Consider the following 21,910-nt stretch of genomic DNA (forward strand, 5'->3'; position numbering starts at 1 on the left):
CCCAGAATGATGGTGAATGCCATCAGTCAACAAAAAGGTAAAGTTCTTATTTTAGAATTTCATTATTAACTAATGATGCAGGAAAACTAAATATAAGAGAAAATTAAGTATGTTGATCAATTGTTCAGCAAGTAATTTTGTGGATACATGCCTTTTTTTTTTTCCCTTCAGTGGTACTGGTCCACAATCTTTTATGTAAAACCCTTATGGCCACATATGTTTGGAAGTAAAAGCAGTTCCAACTTTAAGAAGGTGTTATGATGTGTATGCTGTATATAACACCCCTAGTGGGGTCTGGGGTCATACTGTATGTGAAACAGATATGTCTGCAGGGAAAGATATTAATAGTCACTGTAAGTTGAGAAAGATAGCTAAAAATAGCCTCACATCCATTCCAGTCAGGTTTATCACCAAATGGATTAATGAAAATTTAGGTTTTAGAGCACTGGAATTACATATAATGATTTATGTTTTTAATTGACTGCTTTTTAGTAAGTTCACTTGACTCATCAGGTTCTAGAAGTTGTGCTTTATTTCTCAAACACAAACTTTATTGGTTGATTGATTCATGGTAGATATTCAAGCTTGAAAGTCTGCAAAATTAACTCAAGTGATTTTCTCTTTTGAGAATTAGAAAAGTGGAGATGGGGGCTCACTGGTATATAACTGATACAGTGGCTGCTGTAGGATTGTTTAAGATGTTGAGCAAGTCAATCTATTGTCCATTCATTTAAAAAAATTTTTTTTAATTTAAAAAGGATGTCCCAAGAAATATAGTTTAGGGTCTTATGGGTATTAGGCCTCACAGCCAGTGTTTTCAAATTAATCTTTGAGATCCTGGACAAAATTGTTGTTATTTAAAGTGGAATTTCATATCTTTTCAAAACTTGGTGCTTCTTTTTAAATATAATTTTATGAAAATAACAGATTTTTTTTTCTCTAAACAGAATGAGGTATAATGTTGATTGTATTTTTTCCATGGTATATATGTACCTGAATATTGTAGGCTTCCTGCCCCCGTCCCCAGGCATTGTAGCTGTTAATAGGATGGGATTGAGGTTGAGGGGCTCAAGCCTACATAGTATGTTCCTTTGGGAAAGGGGCGTTCCTCTGATTTTACTTTGTTAGTACATTAGGAAGGAAACATCTATTGGGAAATTTGAATTTGTATGTTTTCATTAAAAATGTGTACAGATACTGATGTGCCAAGTATGTTTGGGACGTTTGTCAGTCACAGTAGCCTGAGATAGGGTAGTATTAAGCAAGAGCACTATGTGAGGTTGCAACTTCCTACTTTTTGTGACTTGGGATGGGTACTTGAATTCTTTGAGCCTTCGCTTCCTCATCTGTACAAATTGGGATAAAGTGTCCCTAGTAGTTTTCTGAACCTCAGGAAGAATTAAGAAATCTGTACCTTTTTCTAGCCTAGCAAATGGGTGAATTTTTATCAGGATTGGCAATTTGAAGAAATTAAGAAGCATACTGAAATGAAATGTAAATAAAATAAACTATTTCTCTTTCTTAGGGGAGAAGAGGGTGGTGGATATTTACTGCCTGTTTGAACTTACTATAAATATTTACTCTGTGACTTTCTACATATTTTGGTCACAATAAAATTTTGGTGCAAGACTAAGCAACATCTGCAGGGTTTTTTAATTAATTACTTTCTTTAATGGAGGTGCTGGGGATTAAACCTAGGGCCTCATGCGTGCTAAGCATTCACTCTACCACTGAGCTATAAACCCTTTCCCCTTGCAGGGTTGTTTTAACTTGTATTTTTCAGTTTTCAAACCTAAAATAATAAATGCTAATCTGCTTTAAGGCCTTTTCTTTGTATGTAAAATATTAATTAAAAAACAAAAACCTTGATCCCATGCATTACTTGGTCTTTTGTTTATGTTCTGATTTTGCCCTGGTAGAATAAAGTTGCCAGTAACACCCTGGCCTTAACATGAGAGCTGTAAAACTTCATGGTAAATATTACTTTAATTTTTAAGGGAAGAACGGGAAGGATGAGACTCCTAGAATTGGTGTTATAGTCTGGGAGGCAGGTCCTAAGTAATTAAACAGTCTTGGCACTTCCTTCCCATGCTTTCAAAGGATGTTTGGTAGAGCAAGATAATCTTTTTGGAGTTGTTCATTTAAATAGGAGATTAGACTAGGTAATCTTTTGGTGTACCCAGATTCAAGGAAGTAAATACACAGAATGAAAGATAAAGTACTATAAAAATATGTCTCTGAATCTCTTTTTTTCCTTCTCATATTATTATGCTTGTTCTTTTCATTTGTCCAGGTGACTTCACCACAGGTATTTCTGGGTTAGGGATCTTTAGACTTGTATATCATCACTGTCGGTCTAGTTCATGCACTGCGAGAATGAATGTTAAATGTCAGTTGGGTGATGGGACCCTAACTGAAATTCCCAGTCATTCTGGGATCCAAGGAAGTTTCCTAATCGGAGTTTTTAACTTCTTCCCCCGCTTCCCCCCACCCCCCGCCCCGAGTGTATCTCCCTGATAAAGGGGATTGTGTTTTGGCTGTTACATTTGGAGAATTTTAAAAAACTTTTTTGGTGTTACTCAAAAAATTGTATGTTCATTATGGAAAATTAGAAAATACAGATAAACACCAAGAAGAAAATAAAAGTCACCCTTAGTTCCATGAATTAGAGCTCTGAAGTTTTTCTGTGCATATCCGTATTACTAACAAAAATGCGTTCATGATAAATACTGATATGTAACTTTTCATGCTACATTACTTTGTGAACTTCTTTACATGTCAGTAAATGTGCTGTATCATCATTTTGAAGATATGTCAACAACCTTTATGGGCCACTTAGTTTGCTGTGACCAAAGATGTTGGCTTTGCAGTGACTGTATATACCTAATTTCCTAAAGGCCATAGAGGGTCACGATTATCCTTTTTTCTTGCTGACAGTATCAGATTTTTCCTCCTGGTTAACTTAATGGTTAAATATTAACTAACTTACTGGTAAAATGTTGACCATTGCTTAGATAATTACAACTTTGCCAATTTTTGATGCTGCTAACAGCAGATGAGTGTCCATTTCCTGTTTGGGGGAGTTTTTTATTTTTAATTTCTGGAGGTTCTTTCTAGTTCTTGATTGTTTTTATTGTTATGCTTATGTTGCTAGCATAAAGGAATAAAAAGATCCACATTTGGGTCATAATCTTAGGTTTCTGCTGATGTCTTTTTTTTTTTTGGTCTATTTTTTTGAGGGAGTAATTAGGTTTATTCGTTTATTTATTAACGGAGGTACTAGGGATTGAACCCAGGACCTTGCACGTGCTAAGCATGCACTCTACCACTGAGCTGTACCCTCCCCCACTGCTGATATCTTTGCTGTAGTCCTAGATGATAACACTTTCCCTAGCTAATATGGTTACTTGGTCCTTTTTAAATCTAATTTTTTTGTCTTTATTTCATTTGCATTTATTGATCATAGATAGAATTATAGCAGTTTTACTGCTAGGAGGGGTTTTGGATCATCTGATCTAACCAGCTTGTTTTGTAGATTCAGACACTGAAACCTAGAGAGATGAGAATACTTGTGCAAGATGCAGGACAAAAAGAGCTAACATTTCTTTCATGCTTATTGTGTTCGCCAGGTACTCTACTAGATGCTTTACAGACACTGTCTTAAGTCTTATGATAACCCTGTTTGTTGAGAGAAGAAACTGAGGCTCAGAGAGATTAAGTATTTTGCTGGGACAAATTAGCATATAAATGGCAGAGCTAAAACAGATCTCAGCTCCATCTTCTAGCCTTGTTATAGGATTTTTGTATGGATCCCATCATATAATACTGACCTGAAGCAGGCTCATGGAGTACCGTCATCTATTCTTGGAGTTGAAGTCTTAACATAAGACAGTTGACTTTCATCAAGTTCCTTTGGGTGCTACTTTTGGAAATGGTACTAGATGTAAGATTTTCACAGTGATAGTTGAGATAGCTTTTATTTTGTCAGGAGGGTGCAGTAACTGAGGCAACTGTTTGAAATACTGAGGGCTTTATTTGCTAATAAGGAAAGGGTGAAAATGAATTACTGAAAGAGACTTCTTTTGTTTTTTCTTCCTTATTGAAAAGCTACTTTCCTACTTGACCCTGTGCCTTAATAATAACTTTAAAAGAAAATAAAATCTCTAAATAAGTCTTTAATACTCACGACAGAAATATTCGTTTTTTTTATTCAGCACACATTTGTGGAACACGTACTGAGTCCAGACTCATACTACCATCACACAACAGGTCATTAAATCGAGAGGAGTTGTTGGGGCCGGAAATAGTGACTATTTGGAAAGCCAGCAAGCCAAGAAGATGGTGGATTAGTGTCCCAAAGAAACATCTTGCTGGAGTTTTGATGCTAGTTTCTTTAATAGAACAGAGTGGAAGGTGAGGAGGTAGAGTAAAAAAAGGCAAGAAATTGTTGCAAATATTTCCTGGTTCCGAACTGACTCTGGATGGGATGTATTAATTTCTTTCCTGTAGCCATTCACAGGTGGGCCTGGTCAGGATGTTTCCTGTGACTTAAACAAAGGTATTTTAGCTTAACACTTAGGTATGGGAGGCAGAGTTCCTGCCTGGAGATGGGCCCTTATGTAAATAGGCAACATTCCTTTAGTGATTAACTTATAGCAAAAACAGTAGAATACAAAGGTTAAAGTAAAAGAAACAAATCCAATATGGGGTCAGATGTGTTCTCTGTTACAGTACTATAATGGCAGGCCTTGACTCAGATGCTGGTAATAGGGAGATGGGACGCTTTGTCTCTGTTACCAGGTTGCTTACAGTCTAGTGAGGAAGACAGAAACAGTACAGTATTGTGATCCTGTAACTGCTGTACACTGATACAGTGTAATACGTACTATGATAGCAGTATCCACTGGTGCTGTGGAGGAAGGGGCTACCTACCACCCAAGGCAGAGTAAGAGTCTTACAAAGTTTTGAGAGACATCCCAGGGAAACTGGGGAGGCAATGAAATCTGAGTTGAGTGTTGGGAGGTAAGTAGGAGTTGGCTTCTAAATGCAAAACATTAAGAGAGGTGTTGTCCCAAAGGACAAATAGTTTATCTGACCAGAGCCATATGTATGTATGTTAATATGTGGTGGGGGAGGGTTGGATTTTTAAGTAATGAGGAACCTCAAGAATTTCAGACAGAAGAGTGACAGATCAGTCTGGCTTTTGTGTGGAAGAAAAAGAGTAGAGGTAACACTAGTAAGAACACTTAGGGAATAATGAGATACCCCTTGAATTGAGATAGGCAATAGGAAAGGGCAGAAGGTGGAATTAAGAATGTGGGAGATCAGGGAGAATGGAATCTGGGGTGACTGCTTTCATGCATGGGTACCTAGGGACATAGTGTTACTCTTAACAGAGATTAGTAGGGAAGGAACAGATTTGGAGGCCCCTACTCAGAGTTAGTGGTGAATTAGTGGCATTAGTGAGTTAGTGGTGTTTTTTGGACTTCTAGGTGGAGATGTCAGCTGGCAATTTGGAGTGTTTCTCTGGAGCTCTGAAGAGAGGCTTGATTAGAAATAGAGTTTTTGGAGCATGGATGATATTTGGGGGTAGAGAGAAAAGAGAAGAGGGGCAAAGTCAGAGACATGGAAAACACCTACATGTGAGGACTAAGTAGAGGGTGGAAAACCCACAATGAAGGTGGTAAGGAATAGCCAGAGCGGTAGGACAAGAATTGAGTCATGGATGGAGGAGATTTACGAAGGAATGCTAGTACTCACTTGGTTTGATAAGGCCAAAAAAGTATCCATTGACTGGTTTCTGGGAGCTTATTGTTGACTGTGAGGTGCGTCTAATGCTGGTAAAGGGCAGTGGGGTCAAAGCCACTGACCATAATTAAGGAAGGAGTGGGAATGAAGATCATGAGTTTAGGTCACAAAGAATGTTTGATGTGAAAGGAACAAGACATTCTTAAAGGTCAATTTAAAGTAGATTCTTACTCGATGTCTATGTAACAAAACGTTAGATAGGGTATGGAAACATCCCTCTAAGATTCTGCACTAATAAAAGGTGGTCGCTTCACTGCCTTTGCATAAAACACTTTAAGTAGTTTCTAAGGTAGTTGCATCTAGGTACAAGGAATAAAATCCTTGGTATTGCCTAATAGTAGGGTGACCATGCAATTCAGCATCCAAAGAGTGATACTTCTATGTGTGAAAGAAAGAGCTATTAATATTTATGCTGGGACAGCTGACATAAATGGAAATTGCCCTGGACAAACTTGGACGTAATGGTCATCTTTCCTAAGAGTTAGTTCTTCATTGTGTGAGCCGGTTGCTGTCTGATTCTCCAGCTTCAACTCACACTGTCCTTGGTCTTGCTCTCTCTTACCCAACTGCAAAATGTTTTATTTAGTCCTGTTTACCATGCTCCCTCTTAATAGGGCCCTTACATGTGTGGTTTCCTTTATCTGGATTTCACTCATCATTGGGTTGACTCCTCCTAATCCCTCAGATGTCCACTCTATTCATTTCTTAGGGAAATCTTTGGTATCAGGTTTTTCTAATATGAGCCTTGGGGGAAAAAAAACCTGTGATTGTCCAGCAACTTGTATATGTGTACCTATTTTAAGGACTCAGAGATTTCTAAGTCTTTTCATAAAAAAATTACCTTCAACTGTTTTCACTGCTTCTTTGGTATTTATCTTGATGTATTGTTGACTTTGTGCTATGGGAGATGAGGAATTGAGTTTTTTGTTTTGTTCTCCATAACACAATGTATTTTTCATCATATCCTCCCGTTACATTTTGGTTGAGGTTAGTTTGGACCAGTTTTGGTATATAAAGTATTAATTCAGGATACTCGACTGCAGATACTTCTGTACACCAATTTGCTTATGTGTGACTGGTAAGTAGAGAAATTGTATCATTGCACTCTGAGGTTGTCCTAGTAAAGGGAAGCCAGAATATCGAGAGTAGAGTTCAGAGGAAAAGAAAGCCCTCAGCTCCTATTCAGCTCTATTTTAAGAAAATTATAGGAGTGCCTGCACCCTGGGTCCCTCCCCTAGAGAGGTGCACCCTTTGCTGGTACTGTGTTCAGAGTCCGCTTCTATCTCTATTGTCTCAGCTCCTGCAAGCCAGCATGGCTGCCTAATGTGCATCTCCGAGCATCTCCTGAGGCAGCTCTTGCCACACTAAGCTGACTACCTGCATTGTCCAAGTCATCTCCTGGGGTACTAATTATAGTTATGTTACTGCTGATTCTCTGGTTACAAGGCTGCATTGAGTTGTTTGTTCCAACCTTATTTTTCCCATTCTTTTTTATTTTTAATGTGTACAGATTGTAAGAGTTTTCAGGAACACTTGTATTGTGTTATAAGAGAAATGCATATACTCTTAAGAACATAATCCCCAGCAGAACTCCGTAGTATACTATAGTTTGTTTTTCTTCCCTTTTGATTATTTGTGAAAGTAGTGTTTTCCAACTTACTTAGTTTTGTCTAATTATAAAGAAAGTAGATACCAGTTGTTAAAACACCAAGTCATTCTGAATCAGGAGGCTTTCTGTTAGTTTTATCTTATTAAAGGAATATCATTTGGAGTCTGCTCTTTTCTAGTCTAGTTGCATTGCATAAGCGTTGATAGTTTGGGCATAGAGTTGTAAGTTTTGAAGACCATTTCATCAGGAGTTTGAAGGCATGCTCTACAGTTTTCTAGCTTTTGTTGTTGCTAATAAGTACTAATTGTGAAAAGTTAAAAACTTGTAGGATCTTTGTGGCTTAGTTCTTAAATTTCACAAGGATGTTCCTTGGTGTGAATCTCTTTTTTCATCCATTGTGCTAGTCATTTGGTGGGAATTTTCCAGTCTGGAAATTCATGTCCTTCAGTTCTTGGAGACTTTTCTTACATTGTTTTATTGATGATTTCCTCCTTTTATTACTTTCTAAGACTCCTGTTATTCAAATGTTGGACCTCTTAAATTGATGTTTAGTTTTCTTATCTTTAATTTTTTTTCTCTGTTAAATGTTCTCAATTTTATTTTCCAGTTTTTGCTACCATATTTTAAATTTCTGATAGCTTCTTTTTATTCTCTTGATGTTTCCTTATAGCATCCTGATCTTGTTCAGTTTCACTGATGCAGTGGTTTCTTTTATCTTTTCAGAAGCCTCAGTTTTTCTTCATAGTTCCTATTTGTTCCAAGTTAATTTCATTTTCTGATTGTTTAGTTCTTTGTATCTGTCAGTGCAGGGAATGGAAACCAATAGATATTTTAAGCAGAAAGGAAAACAATATGGAATGTAGGTGCTTATAAAAAGTTATCAGAAGGGCCAGAGAAGCAGGAACAATACCTAGAACACTGTAGAACTGACCTTCTTTGGGAACTTTTACGTCTGAGGCCACCACTGGAACCACTGAATTAAAAAAAAACCGTGAATAGTTTTAATTCAGGACCAGGAAGCTGCCACTTCTATTATTGTAAGAACAACTGCCTCATGACACCCAAAAACTGGAGAATGGACTTGGAACATTGTTTCAGAAAAACTTTACAGACCAATATCCTTTATGAATATAGGTGTAAAAATGCTGGCAAGCCAAACCTACCAACATGTAAAAGGATTTTACACCATCACCAAGTGAGATTTATCCTGGCAATGCAAGGCTTATTCAGTCTACAAAAGTCAACAGTGTAATATACCATATTAATAGGTTGAGGGACAAATACCATTTGAGCATACCAATAGAGGAAGAAAAAGCATTTGACAAAACATACCACCCTTTCATGATAAAAATATTTAAATGAGGGATAAAAAGGAACTTTTTGACTTAGTAAAAGGTATCTGTGAAAAACCTATAGCTAACATCATTCTTAATGGTAAAGATTGGCTACTTTCTCCCTTAAATCAGAAATAAGACAGGATTGCCCACTCTTTACCACTTAAATACAACATTGTACTGGAGGTACTGGCTAGGGCAATTAGGCAAGAAAAATAAAAGGCATTCAGATCAGAAAAGAAGTAGTAAAACACCTACGCAGATCCTTGAACAATGTGGAACTTGGGGGCACCGACCCTCTGCACAGTTAAAAATCCATATATGAATTGCAGTCAGCCCTCTATGCAAATAACGCAGATCATGTAGCACTGTAGTGTTTACTATAGGAAAAAAATATGCATTTAAGTGGACCCTTGTAGGTAAAACTCAGTATGTTCAAGGATCACATGTATCTCTGTTTGCAAGTGAAATGATTTCTTAGAAAATCTGTAAAAAAAAAAACCCAAAAACTAAAACAAAATCTAAATACCGTTGAAAGCTAATAAACAAGTTCAGCAAGTTTTCAGGATATGAGAGCAATATACAGAACTTGATTGTATTTCTCTAAACAAACACTGCACACTTTTTCATTTTCAATAGCATCAAAGACAGTGAAATACTTATGAAGTACAAGATTTGTGCACTGAGAACCACAAAACATTGTTGAAAGAAATTAAAGGAGACTTAAATAAGTGGAAAGATACCCCATATTCATGGATTAGAAGACCTAATATTGTTAAGATGCCAATTCTCCCCAAATTGACCCATAGATTCATTGTAATCTCTATAAGAACCACAGCTGCCTCTTTTGCAGAAGTTGACAAGCTGAGCCTAAAATTTATATGGAAGTGCATGATATCCAGAATAGCCAAAACAGTCTTGAAGAAGAACAAAATTGGAGGACTCAGTTCGTGATGCCAAAATTTACTATAGTAATTAATGTGTGTGATATTGACAGGAGGACAAAAAAACTTCAGGTTTTAATGACTCTGCTTGTCAGCAGAAAAATTACCACAAAAACCAGGAAGGTGGCCCCATGATACTTCCTTTTTTCATATTGCTTATAAATGTATTAGTTACATTACCTAATTTGCATCCAGAATCCTAGCTGCAAGAGATTCTGGCAAATGTAGTTTTAAGCTTTTCAGATTAAGAAAGCACAACTAGAAGGGTGGAATGGACGTTGGGTAAGTCAATTTACAATGAGAGTTTTTCTCAGAGGTCTATTGACTGTTGTGTGTCCTCTGTATTCGGAAGTAGGGCTCTAAAAATCTGGCGGGAACTCTATTCATGAGTGGGGCTTCTTTACTAAGCTTCATTGTAGTGTAACGGTGGAATCATTTCATTAAGAGCATCCAGTATCAATGTCTTCAAGTCTTCTCAGTTCTATTACTGGATAAAATCTGGGTTTGAAGGTGATTTTCTGACTTGAAAAATGGCTGTTGGCATAAAATCAGTCTCTTTTTGACCACATGATATAAAATGATCATCCTCCCCTTCCTTCTCTAACTCTTTATAATGATTTATTTTCCTTCAACGTACTAATTACTCCTGCCGTATATGTATTTGTTTATTGTGTGCCTCCCCCCACTAGAATGTCCCTTAAGATCAGGGGCTTGGTATATTTTGTTCATTGCTGATTTCCTCACACCCAAATCAGTGAACTGACATATGTAACAAAGTTGTGATTCTTGGTGGTTCTTTTCCCTAGTAAGTCATTTTTTTTGTTAGGATGTAAACTGTATGTGTCCTCTCCCCACTCCTGTGTCTGTTTGTGTGAATGGATCTCTTGTTCAAATAAATGGTTCTGTGATCCAGTGTCAGTTTTAATTTAGTATTTTTCCTAATTTTAATCCGATTGCAATTAGGGTTTGCCTGATTTTGGTTGGGTTGTTACTAATTTGTTGACTGCTCAGTTTATTGAATACGTAGCAGAATTTAATTACCACCAGAAATTACCCATTGAAGCTTTTGAGGTTGTGCAAAAGCATTTTAGTCTTTTTGCTTGTGCCAGAGGAGACCCTTGTTGTTGGAAATAGTGATCACATGACTTTCTGGAGATTTTTGTGTATTAAATTATGTTTATTTTAATTGCAGAGAGGTTCATTCATTTTCCTCGGTAGAAATATTGTGGATCACATCTCTTCTCCCTTTGGAAGGGGAGATGCTTTGAGGACAGTATTGAAGATGATGAATGAATGTTGGGGCAAACACATTTAATATGCAGTTTGAGTCTGTTACTATTAGATAGATTACTTAGTTTCAGGAGAGAAAGTTTTTGTTTGGGCATATTAATAACCTGTACATTAAATTCAAAATAAAGTTTCTTTTTCCTCAAAAGTCTGGACGGTGGCTGGATAATAAAAGGCATGTTGATTCTGAACTCAGGGTATGAAGAAAAGCCTCAGATGCTGGATTATTTGATAGTCACTTGAATAACTACACTAGTGTTGAGTGGTGTTCAGCTGCTATGAGACAGCTGTTCAGAAGAACCTTACCATACATTAACGCAGAGCTCCAACAGCTGGGCCTGATTGGCCTGGTCTCCATGTAGGGTGGGTCTATTTTGGGGGATTTAAAAATCTTTGTTTTGTGGGTATGATAAGAAATAATTTTATAAAGAATGTTTTCTGTTGTGTTTTCTGATTGCAGGTGAAAAATGAAATGGCTTTTCCCTTTCATCCCCTGTAATTTATTTGTTTTTTTAAATAAGAATGATCCTGAAGTGAAATGTTGGTGATGAATGCTGAGTTAAGAAAGGTAGCTGGACACAGGCAGAGAAAGGGTGTCATTGGCATGGAGTTCTTTTTGTTGGTCTTTCATGTTCCTTGATAGTTTCATTTCCACCTAGGAGATTATAAATAAGGGAAAATTCTCACTCTTGTTTGTTGAGTATCTACTCTTGTGTAAGACAAACCTGACAATGTATAATAGCTTCTCAGAATTGCTAAGAAGTGATCTAAACATCCAGTGAGTTGCCTAGTATTTTGCTATAAAATGAGTGGAATTTAAAACTTACTTGAGAGTAGTCCCTTTTTGGTTTCTGTAAGCTGTTATGTCTGATATGTGAAGGCAATAATTTAAAAAATCCAGGTACTTACATTTCTAATTTTTATCTTTAGAAACATGAACGTTTGTTTGTTTTTTCATATATATAGCTTTTAAAAGTCTATATTCTTAAATCTATCAATATTATACCTTGGATGAATTTTTCCCTAAGAATACACATCTCCAACAGACTTTACTTATTTAGCAAGCATTTAGTGAACACAAATTCTTGCTCTAGTCTATTGTATACATGCAGTATAATAATCTTTGGTAAATTTCATGGAAATGCCATTTAATATCCAGAAATGAATTTTGTATACCTCTTCCTGGATATGTGATTATTCCATCCTTTAAGAGACCATCTTATAATTTAGGTCTCTTATTTTGAATTGCTTAATGTGACGCTTTGTATTTATATTTCTGTATATGAGAATCAAATAACAGGGACAGAAGTACTTGAGAAAATAGTGAAAATTAATGGCACTTGTAGAAAAAGGAAACCAAATTCAAGCATGTATATGGATCCTGCCCTGAAAATGAACATGGATTCTTTGTTCATGGGTACATACTGGGTGATTTAGAGAAGGTGCATTCAGGGACTTTTGTGGTTATGTTGTTAGTCAGACTAGACAATTCATTCAGCTGAGCATCTGTGATATAAACTGACCTGTATGGCATAAACTGAGCAGTGAAATGTTAACAGCAGGGCAATAATTTGCCAATACCTGACTAATTAAAACTGTTCTGTAATGAGTTTCAGATTATGTTCTAAGTATGTATTTGTCCCTCTAGTTTTGCTTCTTAATTTCTGTTTCACACTAATTCTTTGTTCCCTGTTTAAGTGGTCAATCTGATTTTTCAAGTGTTATAATTACAATATGATTACTAATTCATTTTCAGGTAGTTATTATATACTTATGTAAGGTCTTAGGTGATTTTCTGTGTGTTACATGTATGTGGTATGACTTTATCTAAAGTGTGCAGTACGGTTACTACCTAGTAATGATGCATTTCCCCTAGGAGCTCTGTTGAGCATTCATTTTCCAGTGGTCCTGTAATTGGTTGCATTTTCTAATCTCTATTTCCTTATTGGTGGGACTAGTCTGGCGTGGGGACTAGTCTGGAGTAGGGTACTTAGAAAAATGAAGGATACCAAGGAAGGAGATTTGAGTCACCCCTTGGTAGTGCAGAGACCTAAGCAAGCAGACACTGAATTCCAGAGCCAAGTAGTTCAGTGCAGAAGCCATGGTTGAAATGATCCTAAAACAAGTCAAGTTCAGAGAGTTGTAGGTTGAAAAAGCACGGTGATTGAAGCAGTGAAGTACAGTGGTATTGCTGGTCAGAGGTGGTCAGGACTGATTCAGGAAGGGCCAAGTAACGAATTGCATTTAGTTTAGTCCTACAGGTCTCAGGAGATTATAGGGACAGGTCCCAGATTGTTAATGGTACTAGGTTCTGTTGGGGAAGTACATCGACTCTTTATCACTGAAGCTGTGTCTGTTACTCTTAAGTGACTGCTATAGAAAGTTAACAGAAATGTAAATATATCCATTCCAGCTGATTTTTTTTTAATGGTCAGATATTTAATTACACTTGGTTGCTTGCTATGTCTGAAATTCAAGGTTACTTGAAATGAAAACTAATTTTATTAAAGGAGGAAATTCTTGATTATTAGAATAGAGTGTCGACTACATTTTGTAAAATCTTCTTCCTGGCTGCAGTTAAAAGTTTTGGTTCTTATGTAAACATCTACATTAAATGAGTGTGTTTCCTGACTTACATTCAGCAGTGTGCAAATTTGTAGCGTTAGATACACATACTGAGTTTAAATGAAAACATGGGAAGGTCTCCTTACATGGAGGTAGGAGTAGGCAGGTCAGTTACCGAACAAGTTCCAGATAGGAAATGCAGGCAAAGAAAAATGCCCGTCAGCCCCTTAAGTGACAGCTTAAGTGACAGTGGTAACTTTGGATTCCTGTCTAAATTACTCTTTGTTCTGGAGCCTTGTCAGATGTCACCCTGTGCTTCGGTGATGGCTACAGCTAGTTCATGCGTGTATGCTTTACAATATCAATTTTGCAGGATTCTACACTTTGACCATGTGTTGATAATTGGCCCAAGTCTTCCTGTATTATTTTTAATGAATGAAAAATAATAATACAATTAGAAAACTGTGACAACAGTTCTGTTCAAGTTGTTATCTTGTTACCTGGCCCCAGTGTGTCCCTGTTACTGTGTTCATATGACATATAAAACTCATTGATTTGTGGCTTCTTATCAGATGGAGACTTGAGTGTAAGCTTAAGAATTTTTTCCATGATCCATCTAGCCTTGGGAATTGGCAGGGTGATAGGGATGACCCCTAAGAACATGAATTTTATAGATTATAGAAGTGTCAGCTTTTTCTTTCTTTTAGGAAAAGACATATTTTTACATAGCATTAAAAAAGCCAAGTAGGTTTTTTGGCGTAATGTATGGGGAAGTTTCTTTTAACAATTTCCAAAACACTCATTTGTCTACAAGTTGTCTATGTAGTAGATACAGGAATAAGTCATGGCCTTTGCCCTCCAAGAGTTCTCAGTCTCTTGAGGTAGCAAAGTACATCCACAAATAGGATCGGTATGGTAAGTGCATTATAAGTACGTGCAGGGTGCCAGAGGTAGTATTCAACTGTCTTCCCTCCACCAAGGGCATATAAGGGGTTAGTTTTCATTTGTAATTTTAAGCGCATTTCCAACTTCTGATTTATATCTCCCTAATTTGTTCAGTAATATTAAAGTTACAGATTGAAGAAAAAATTTATAATGGAACAATTTATATTTTTACAGAGTAACAGCAGTATAAGTGACTAAGTACTTGACATCAACTTTCAGCTGGTACCATTGGATGGCTCGGTACCTACTACAGGATAATAGCATGTCCTACTCATTCCTGCTAGCCCTTGTCTTACCTGGTCTTGATTTTTGTTGAAGAGATCACCATATTCTAGTCACTTAGGTGCACTCTCCTAATTTTTGGCTTCTCATATTTCCTGTACTCCATAAGACATTGTACAGTATCTTACACTTGTGCTATAGTGTTCTGACTTTGGAATCATGACATGTGTTATTGTCCATTAAGTCAGTGAAATTAAACACACTATACATGCAGTGGCGTGTAAAATTGTTTTTTTTTTTTTAATTCAGTATCCTTCTTGATGGGTTATTTGCAGTTTCACTCTCCTGCCTTGAGGTACCACATTGAGAACCACATTATGATCTGAGACTTAAATATTAGACAGACATGCCGTAGAATTTTTGTAACTTAAAGTAATTTTGAGTCAGTAGCTTTTATAAATATTGTGTAATACTCTATAAAATAAGATCTTGTTTTAAATATAAAATAAGATCTTGTTTTAAAACCGTATGTATTACGATGCCTATCTCTGCCAGCCAGCTCTGGTAATTTATATAGTGGGATAAAGTAATAGCTCCTGCGTGAACATTGATTCCCTTCTATGGAGATTCCAGCTTTTGGACCCAGCACTTGTATGAACTAGACATTTTTATTTTAAGTTAATGACTCTATGGGATTTTTTTTTGAATGGTTGATTTTATTTTCCCTTCCTAAGCAAGTCTTTGGTGAAAGGCTGCCATCTTGTGGTTTTTAAAAATACAGGACTAAAGAAAAAACTTATGATATGACTGCTGGGATTTTGTGTGTGTGTATGGTTGTTTTATAGTACCAAAATGAGTAAGAACTGAGTACTACTAAAATTTAAATGATATATGCTTATCCTTCTCTTTAAATCATACGTGCTTATCCTTTGGATAGTTTTTTCTTCATTTTATTATAATATTACAATATTTTAAATTTCTATTAAGTAACGATTCCTCTCTTGGCCTACTCTCAAACATTAGTAGTAGAAATATTCTTCTATAATAGTAGTTTGAAAGAATAAGTATTGTGAATTTTGATATTATTAAGACTTTTCCATGTCACTACTTAATAATGGAATTATTTGGATTTTAAAAATACTGATCTTTATAATTATTTGACAGGATATATCCTAAGGAACCTTAGTTTCATAATGTAGAATTCCATATGATAGAAATATTTAGAAGTAAAAGAAACCTTAATTCAAACTTCATTTTGGGCAGTTAATAGTATAAACTGAAAAAAATATGCTATCTTCAAAATACTAGGAAGACCCTTATTTGTAGTTAAGGAAATCTTAAAATCTCCTCTTACGTAAGAAATGGAAAACTGCTTGCAAACTTGGGGTCATTTAGTTCTTAGGTAATGTCCAGGGAGTTTCTGTATGTATATCATCAAGTTAAAACATTACATTTTAAAGTAACTTTTCATTTTCATTTATTTAATCTCATGTATCTTGATTTATGTCTCCTGTACATCTTGGTTGATGATATTCCTTGTATTTAAAAATAACAAATTTCCATTTCTTAAAAAATGTCTTTTCTTAGTGAAACATGTAAGTACCTCCTTAAAGAACAAAGAAGGCTTATGTTCTCCCTCAAAGACAACCAGGGTTCTGGTACATTGAATCAGTGGACTTCTTAGACCTACAGTCATTCATAATCAGGGGAGGGGAATCATTGAAAGAGAAAGTTATTATCTACCCAAAACTCTGGACATAGCGCTCTGGAACTGCTCCTGTAATTTTAGTAGGTTATGGTAGCCTGCCTTTAAACTGCCTCTTCTCTTGTTTCCCCCTTAAGCAGGGTGGGAGAAGGCCTCAAGTCAGGGGTATTATTTGATGTCTTATACTTTTTCAAATATCTTACAGTTATGCTAAGAAAGAATCTGATCTTAATGGAGCCCAGATCAAGCTTCGAGAATACGAAGCAGCTCTGAATTCAAAAGATGCAGCTCTGGCTACTGCGCTTGGTGATAAAAAAAGTTTAGAAAGTGATTTGGAGGATCTGAAGGATCAGATTGCCCAGGTAAGGGAAACTCTGCCCTTGAGCCATATTTGGCAGGTTAATTACCCTATCTGTCTTGATTGATTGATTGTGTGTGCGCGCGCGTGCATGTGTGTATATAGTTTATTTTATGTTTTTTTATTTTGAAAAATTTGTTTATTTTGGGGGGTGGTTTAACTCCAGAGTCTTGAGCTAGCTATCTAAAGCATCCCCACCTCTCTGCCGTTGTGTCTGGGTTATGCAGATCTTGTTGCTGCCCTTCCTCTCTGTTGTGCTTATGCTCACTCTGTTTCTTGCTCTCACAGCCTATTTCATTATTGTACCAAAATGCGAGGTAAGAAGAGAGAAGGTGTCATAATGGTGCTCTGCACACGGGAAAAAATGAAAGTGGTAGCTAAAATCGTTGGTTTGAGTTTTGAAATGTAAGTCATAGGTTTCTGTTCATTCCCTGTTGCCATTTATGAAATTTGAGAGGTGTTTTGATGTAGTACTCTGTGGGTGGGACTAGTAGTTGAACCCACATTCCTGTGGTAAAGATTATCATGAGAGACTCTCATATGTTGACAAATACATAGAAATTATAATACTTGATTTGATTCAATCCATAGGTATCTATTAAGTTCATTACTAACTGATTGCTGTGTAATTTTCATTAATTCTTTTTCCTTATATTAGTTGGAAGCCTCTTTAGCTGCTGCCAAAAAACAGTTAGCAGATGAAACTTTACTTAAAGTGGATTTGGAGAATCGCTGTCAGAGCCTTACTGAGGACTTGGAGTTCCGTAAAAACATGTATGAGGAGGTAACTATATATAATTCTACTTTTTTAAGGAACGGGGGGATCCCAGAAGACTTTATTATAACGATATGTGTGAAAAATGGGAAAATTTTTGTAGACAGATTATTTACGGCATTGCTGCTAAAAGGCTGCATGTAAGAATGCAGGCTGCTATGGTAAGCGGATATGATTTTACTTCATCTAACTTATAAACGCTTGGCCATAGCAGTTAATTACTGTCGACCTCTATAAGCATTTGTATTTGTAATCTGTTGCTGCCTAGCAAATTACTTCAAAATTTAGTAACTTAAAACCACAGACCTTTTATTATCTCATAGTTTCTGAAGGTCAGGAATCTGAGAGCTGCTTAACTGGATAGTTGTTTCAGGGTCTCTCATGAGGTTGCAGTCAGACTTTCAGCCTGGGCTGGGGGAACTGCTTCAGAGTTCATGTACAGGCTATTGGCCGGAGGTGTCAGTTCAGCCTGGGCTTCTCTGCAGAGCTGCTCATGATACGGCTGCCCTCAAAAGTGAGTGATGAGAGAGCGCAGGGCAGGCCCTATTACCTTCTGTAACCTAATCCCAAAGTGATACACCGTCACTCCCCATCACAGACCAACCATGGTATACTGGAAGGGGGATCACATGGAGGGTGAATACCATTGAGGGGCTGCCTACCCACAGCATTTATAGTTATGTATATATTTTTAATTTTATTTTTTGATTGAAATATAGTCAGTTTATAATGTGTTAATTTCTAGTGTACAGCATAGTTATTCAGTTATACATATATATATTCCTTTTTATATTCTTTTTCATTATAGGCTGTTACAAGTATTGAATATAGTTCCCCGTGCTATACTGTAGGAACTTGCTGTTGATCTGTTTCATACAGAGTAGTTACTATCTACAAATCCTGAACTCCCACTTTATCCCTCCACACCCACCCCCCCCATAACCACAGTTTTGTTTCCTATGTCTGTGAGTCTGTATGTATTTTGTTTGTTTGTTTGTTTGTACACCGACAGGTTTATTCTTTTCTTAAATTTTGAACAAATACATCTTCACACACACAGAAGTTGGTAAAAAGTAAACCTTTACTGCTTTATTAAAAACAAAACCCATACATACAGCTTTCTGGCCGAACTCCCAAGGCAAGAAGACGGTACATTTCCACAGTATTCACTTGTTTCCCCAGAGGTGTTTTTTTTTTTTTTTAAAGTATGATCAGTTTACAATGTTGTGTCAAATTCTTGTGTACAGCATAATGTTTCAGTTATACATACATATAAATACATTCCTTTTCATATTCTTTTTAATTTTGATTATAGGTTACTACAGGATATTGAATATAGTTCCCTGTGTCATACAGTAGGACCTTGCTGTTTATCTATTTTATATATAGTAATTATTATCTGCAAATCCCAAACTCCTAATTTACCCACCCTGCCTTTCCTCTCTGGTAACCACAATTTTGTTTTCTATGTCTGTGAGTCTGTATATATATTTTAAAATACCATTTACATGCCTTAACTTCTGTGGTCAAGGCTTGGGAGGTGAAGGTAGCAACTGTTGCCCAAAAAGAATTATACTGTAATACATTTGCAGAAAGGGGAATGTATATTTTCTCAAAATTGAAGAGGGTTGGAATTCACCCATGTTGGAGAACATGCAGTTAAATACTTAATGTTCTTAAAAGTAATATAATTTTGAAAACAATGGCTAACAATGATTTTTAAAATAGGAATTTGTTGAAAAGTTCTTAAAAATTTTAATTGGAGAGAAAGTAATATAAATAGAAATTTGATCATTTTTATGACAATATAGTATTAAACTAGCAATTGTGGGGGCAAAGTGCAGTTACTGGACAAGCAGTCAGTCTCTGAACAATTCTTGAGTCAATTTCTTTAAAAATGAAATACCAGTACCTGCTCTTTTTTCTTCCAGCGAGTGGTGAGGATCAAAGTGTAGTATTGAATTTGAAAGCTTATAAACTATAGTGAATGCTATCCTATAGTTGTTAACTGCAGTTTTGCTTATAATTTGAGGTGTTTTTACATTAAGTTGACTTACTTTTTTGTTTTGTTTTGTTAAAATTGTGGTCTCCTGTTAATTTTGATGCTGGTGGACTCCTGCATCTTTAAACGTCACTGATTCAATATAAAATAACAAATGAAAAAAGGCACCAGTAAAATTAATTTAATATTTTTAGGTTGTTTGGGTAGCAGCTTTTAATTTTTGGTTTTTGCCTTTCTGAGAATGAATTTAAAACATTCCTCATTTTTTTACATAAGAGATAAAGTTCTATTCAATAAATATACCTAAGTTTCTTACTATGAACAGTTAAGAGGCAAGAAAGAGGAAGGAGAAAAACAGGAATAAGAGGAAGGGAGGTAGACAAAGGGCAAAATCATTAGTAGGTGCTCAGTATTAGTAGGTGCTCAGTATTTGTTGAACTAAACCTTTTATTTGCATGTTTTCATGATTTAAATATCATAACTCATGATTTAAATACCAGTATTCAGTAAGTGGATGTGAGCCCTTGGCGTTTAATAGCAGAACTGGAATTTGAACCCTGGTTTTCTGATTGTATCAAGTGCACCTTCCTCAAATTAAGAGGAGGATGAGGAAATGCATAGAAAAGCTTCATGCAGTAAAATGAAACGGAGATAAATTCTTGTTATAGCCCCCTCTTGTGGCCTCTTTAATTATTACCATTACAGACATCTTTTTTCAGAGCTAGAAGCTGGAGTGGAAATTTTGTTCTTGGACTTCTGTTCCTAGCCATTCTAGTTTTGGATAGTTCCTTAAAACTAACTGAAGGATTATCTCTCCTATTTCTGTTCTTTAATAAGGAATTTTCGTATGTACTTGAGATAGCAAAGTAATACTGCTAATAAGATTCCATGTCAGTTGATGTTGGTACCTTAGCACCACCAGATGTTAGGATCAGTCATGTAGATTAGCTTGCTCTGCCTACTGCATCTTAGTATGTCTAAGAAAAGTTTTATTATGCATAAATCTAGCTAAAGTTGTCCTTACTCATAAGTTTAACTTGTGGATTTTTTACAAAGGTGTCCTTAGTATCATCAGTACAACCATTTAGAAAAATAATTACATACTATTCAATGTACCTAGTTGTTCATGATGCATAGGACTTTAGTAAGTCTTCCAGCCATTTCCTGCCTTTCGAGAAATAAATAGCTATGTTACTGAAAAGAAATGTAAAATTCCTAGGGCTCAAGATGCTACCATTTCTGTCATTAATTCCATCCCCAAAATCTTCTCATTTGAAAATGAAGGCAAAAAAGTGTCTGTTCACATGGCTGCCCTAGGACAAACATGAAGAGGTTGGTGTGTGACTTCAGGTGACTCTGTCACTTCAGGTGACTCTGATGTCACTCAGACTTGTACCAGTGTAGCCGTGATAAGTAACTTGGCTTTATGTCATTTTCCTCCCTAGGAGATAAATGAGACCAGAAGGAAGCATGAAACTCGCTTGGTAGAAGTGGATTCTGGGCGTCAGATTGAGTACGAGTACAAGCTGGCTCAAGCCCTTCATGAGATGAGAGAGCAGCACGATGCCCAAGTGAAGCTGTACAAGGAAGAGCTGGAGCAGACTTACCACGCCAAAGTGAGCAGACTCTGCCGACGATGGCTTTACACGCTTGCGGCCGTTGTTTCCCAGTCTCCCTGAGAACGTGACTTGATGTTTGGCTTGCTCTAGTTTTCTTAAATGAATTCCCCTAGTTGCCATGAATATTGAAAGTGAAATTTTTAAGGCGGTTTTTTTTATAAAGTTAATGTTACTAGAAATTATTCAAAGAAAGCACGGTTATTCCAGTTTTATCAGAGGTAAGGTTTGTCTTTTTGTCCCATTGATGATTCGTGTCAAGTCCTATTGATTAAACCCCAGCCATCTGAAAAGAACTGTTCTTCCAATAGCAAGTACTGATCTTTCTGTCCCACATGTCTGTTTAACAGTAGAGGAATGTCGGGCTGCATCTAGTTCTGACTTCTGTGTCATTATTGTACATAGATTGTGACCACCGCACCTTGGGCTTTTTTGAACAAAGGCCAAATGGGCAGTTTCTGATGCTTCTTCCTCTGCCACTATTTATTAAAAAAAAAAAAAGACTATAGAAACTTCCTTCTTATATTAGGAGACCATGTAAAATTTTATCAAATCATTGGTATAGGCTTTCCTAAATAAAAAATTGATTTTACCCCAGTGTTAAATGTTACATGATTTGATTAAAAAGTTAGTGGAAGATTTAGGAAATTAAGGTCATAGAGGTGTGGAAAATAATTTCCATTGCATGGCCTCAAACTGTTCATGTTGCCTTTAATCCCTTTTATGAAGTAGTATTGGCT

The 21,910-nt window shown here is 36.3% G+C and overlaps 1 protein-coding gene across 1 annotated transcript in view; it reads left to right on the forward strand.

Moving 5' to 3' along the window:
- LMNB1 (lamin B1) overlaps positions 1–21,910 on the forward strand; it is a 45,293-nt gene that overhangs the window by 4,946 nt on the left and 18,437 nt on the right. The window contains exons 2-4 of the mRNA XM_010971779.3: positions 16,625–16,781; positions 17,436–17,561; positions 21,000–21,170. Coding sequence (XP_010970081.3) covers positions 16,625–16,781; positions 17,436–17,561; positions 21,000–21,170 — 454 coding nt within the window. The remainder of the gene's footprint in view (positions 1–16,624; positions 16,782–17,435; positions 17,562–20,999; positions 21,171–21,910) is intronic.

This window comes from Camelus bactrianus, chromosome 3, assembly GCF_048773025.1.
Source record: "Camelus bactrianus isolate YW-2024 breed Bactrian camel chromosome 3, ASM4877302v1, whole genome shotgun sequence".
Taxonomy (NCBI): Eukaryota; Metazoa; Chordata; class Mammalia; order Artiodactyla; family Camelidae; genus Camelus; species Camelus bactrianus.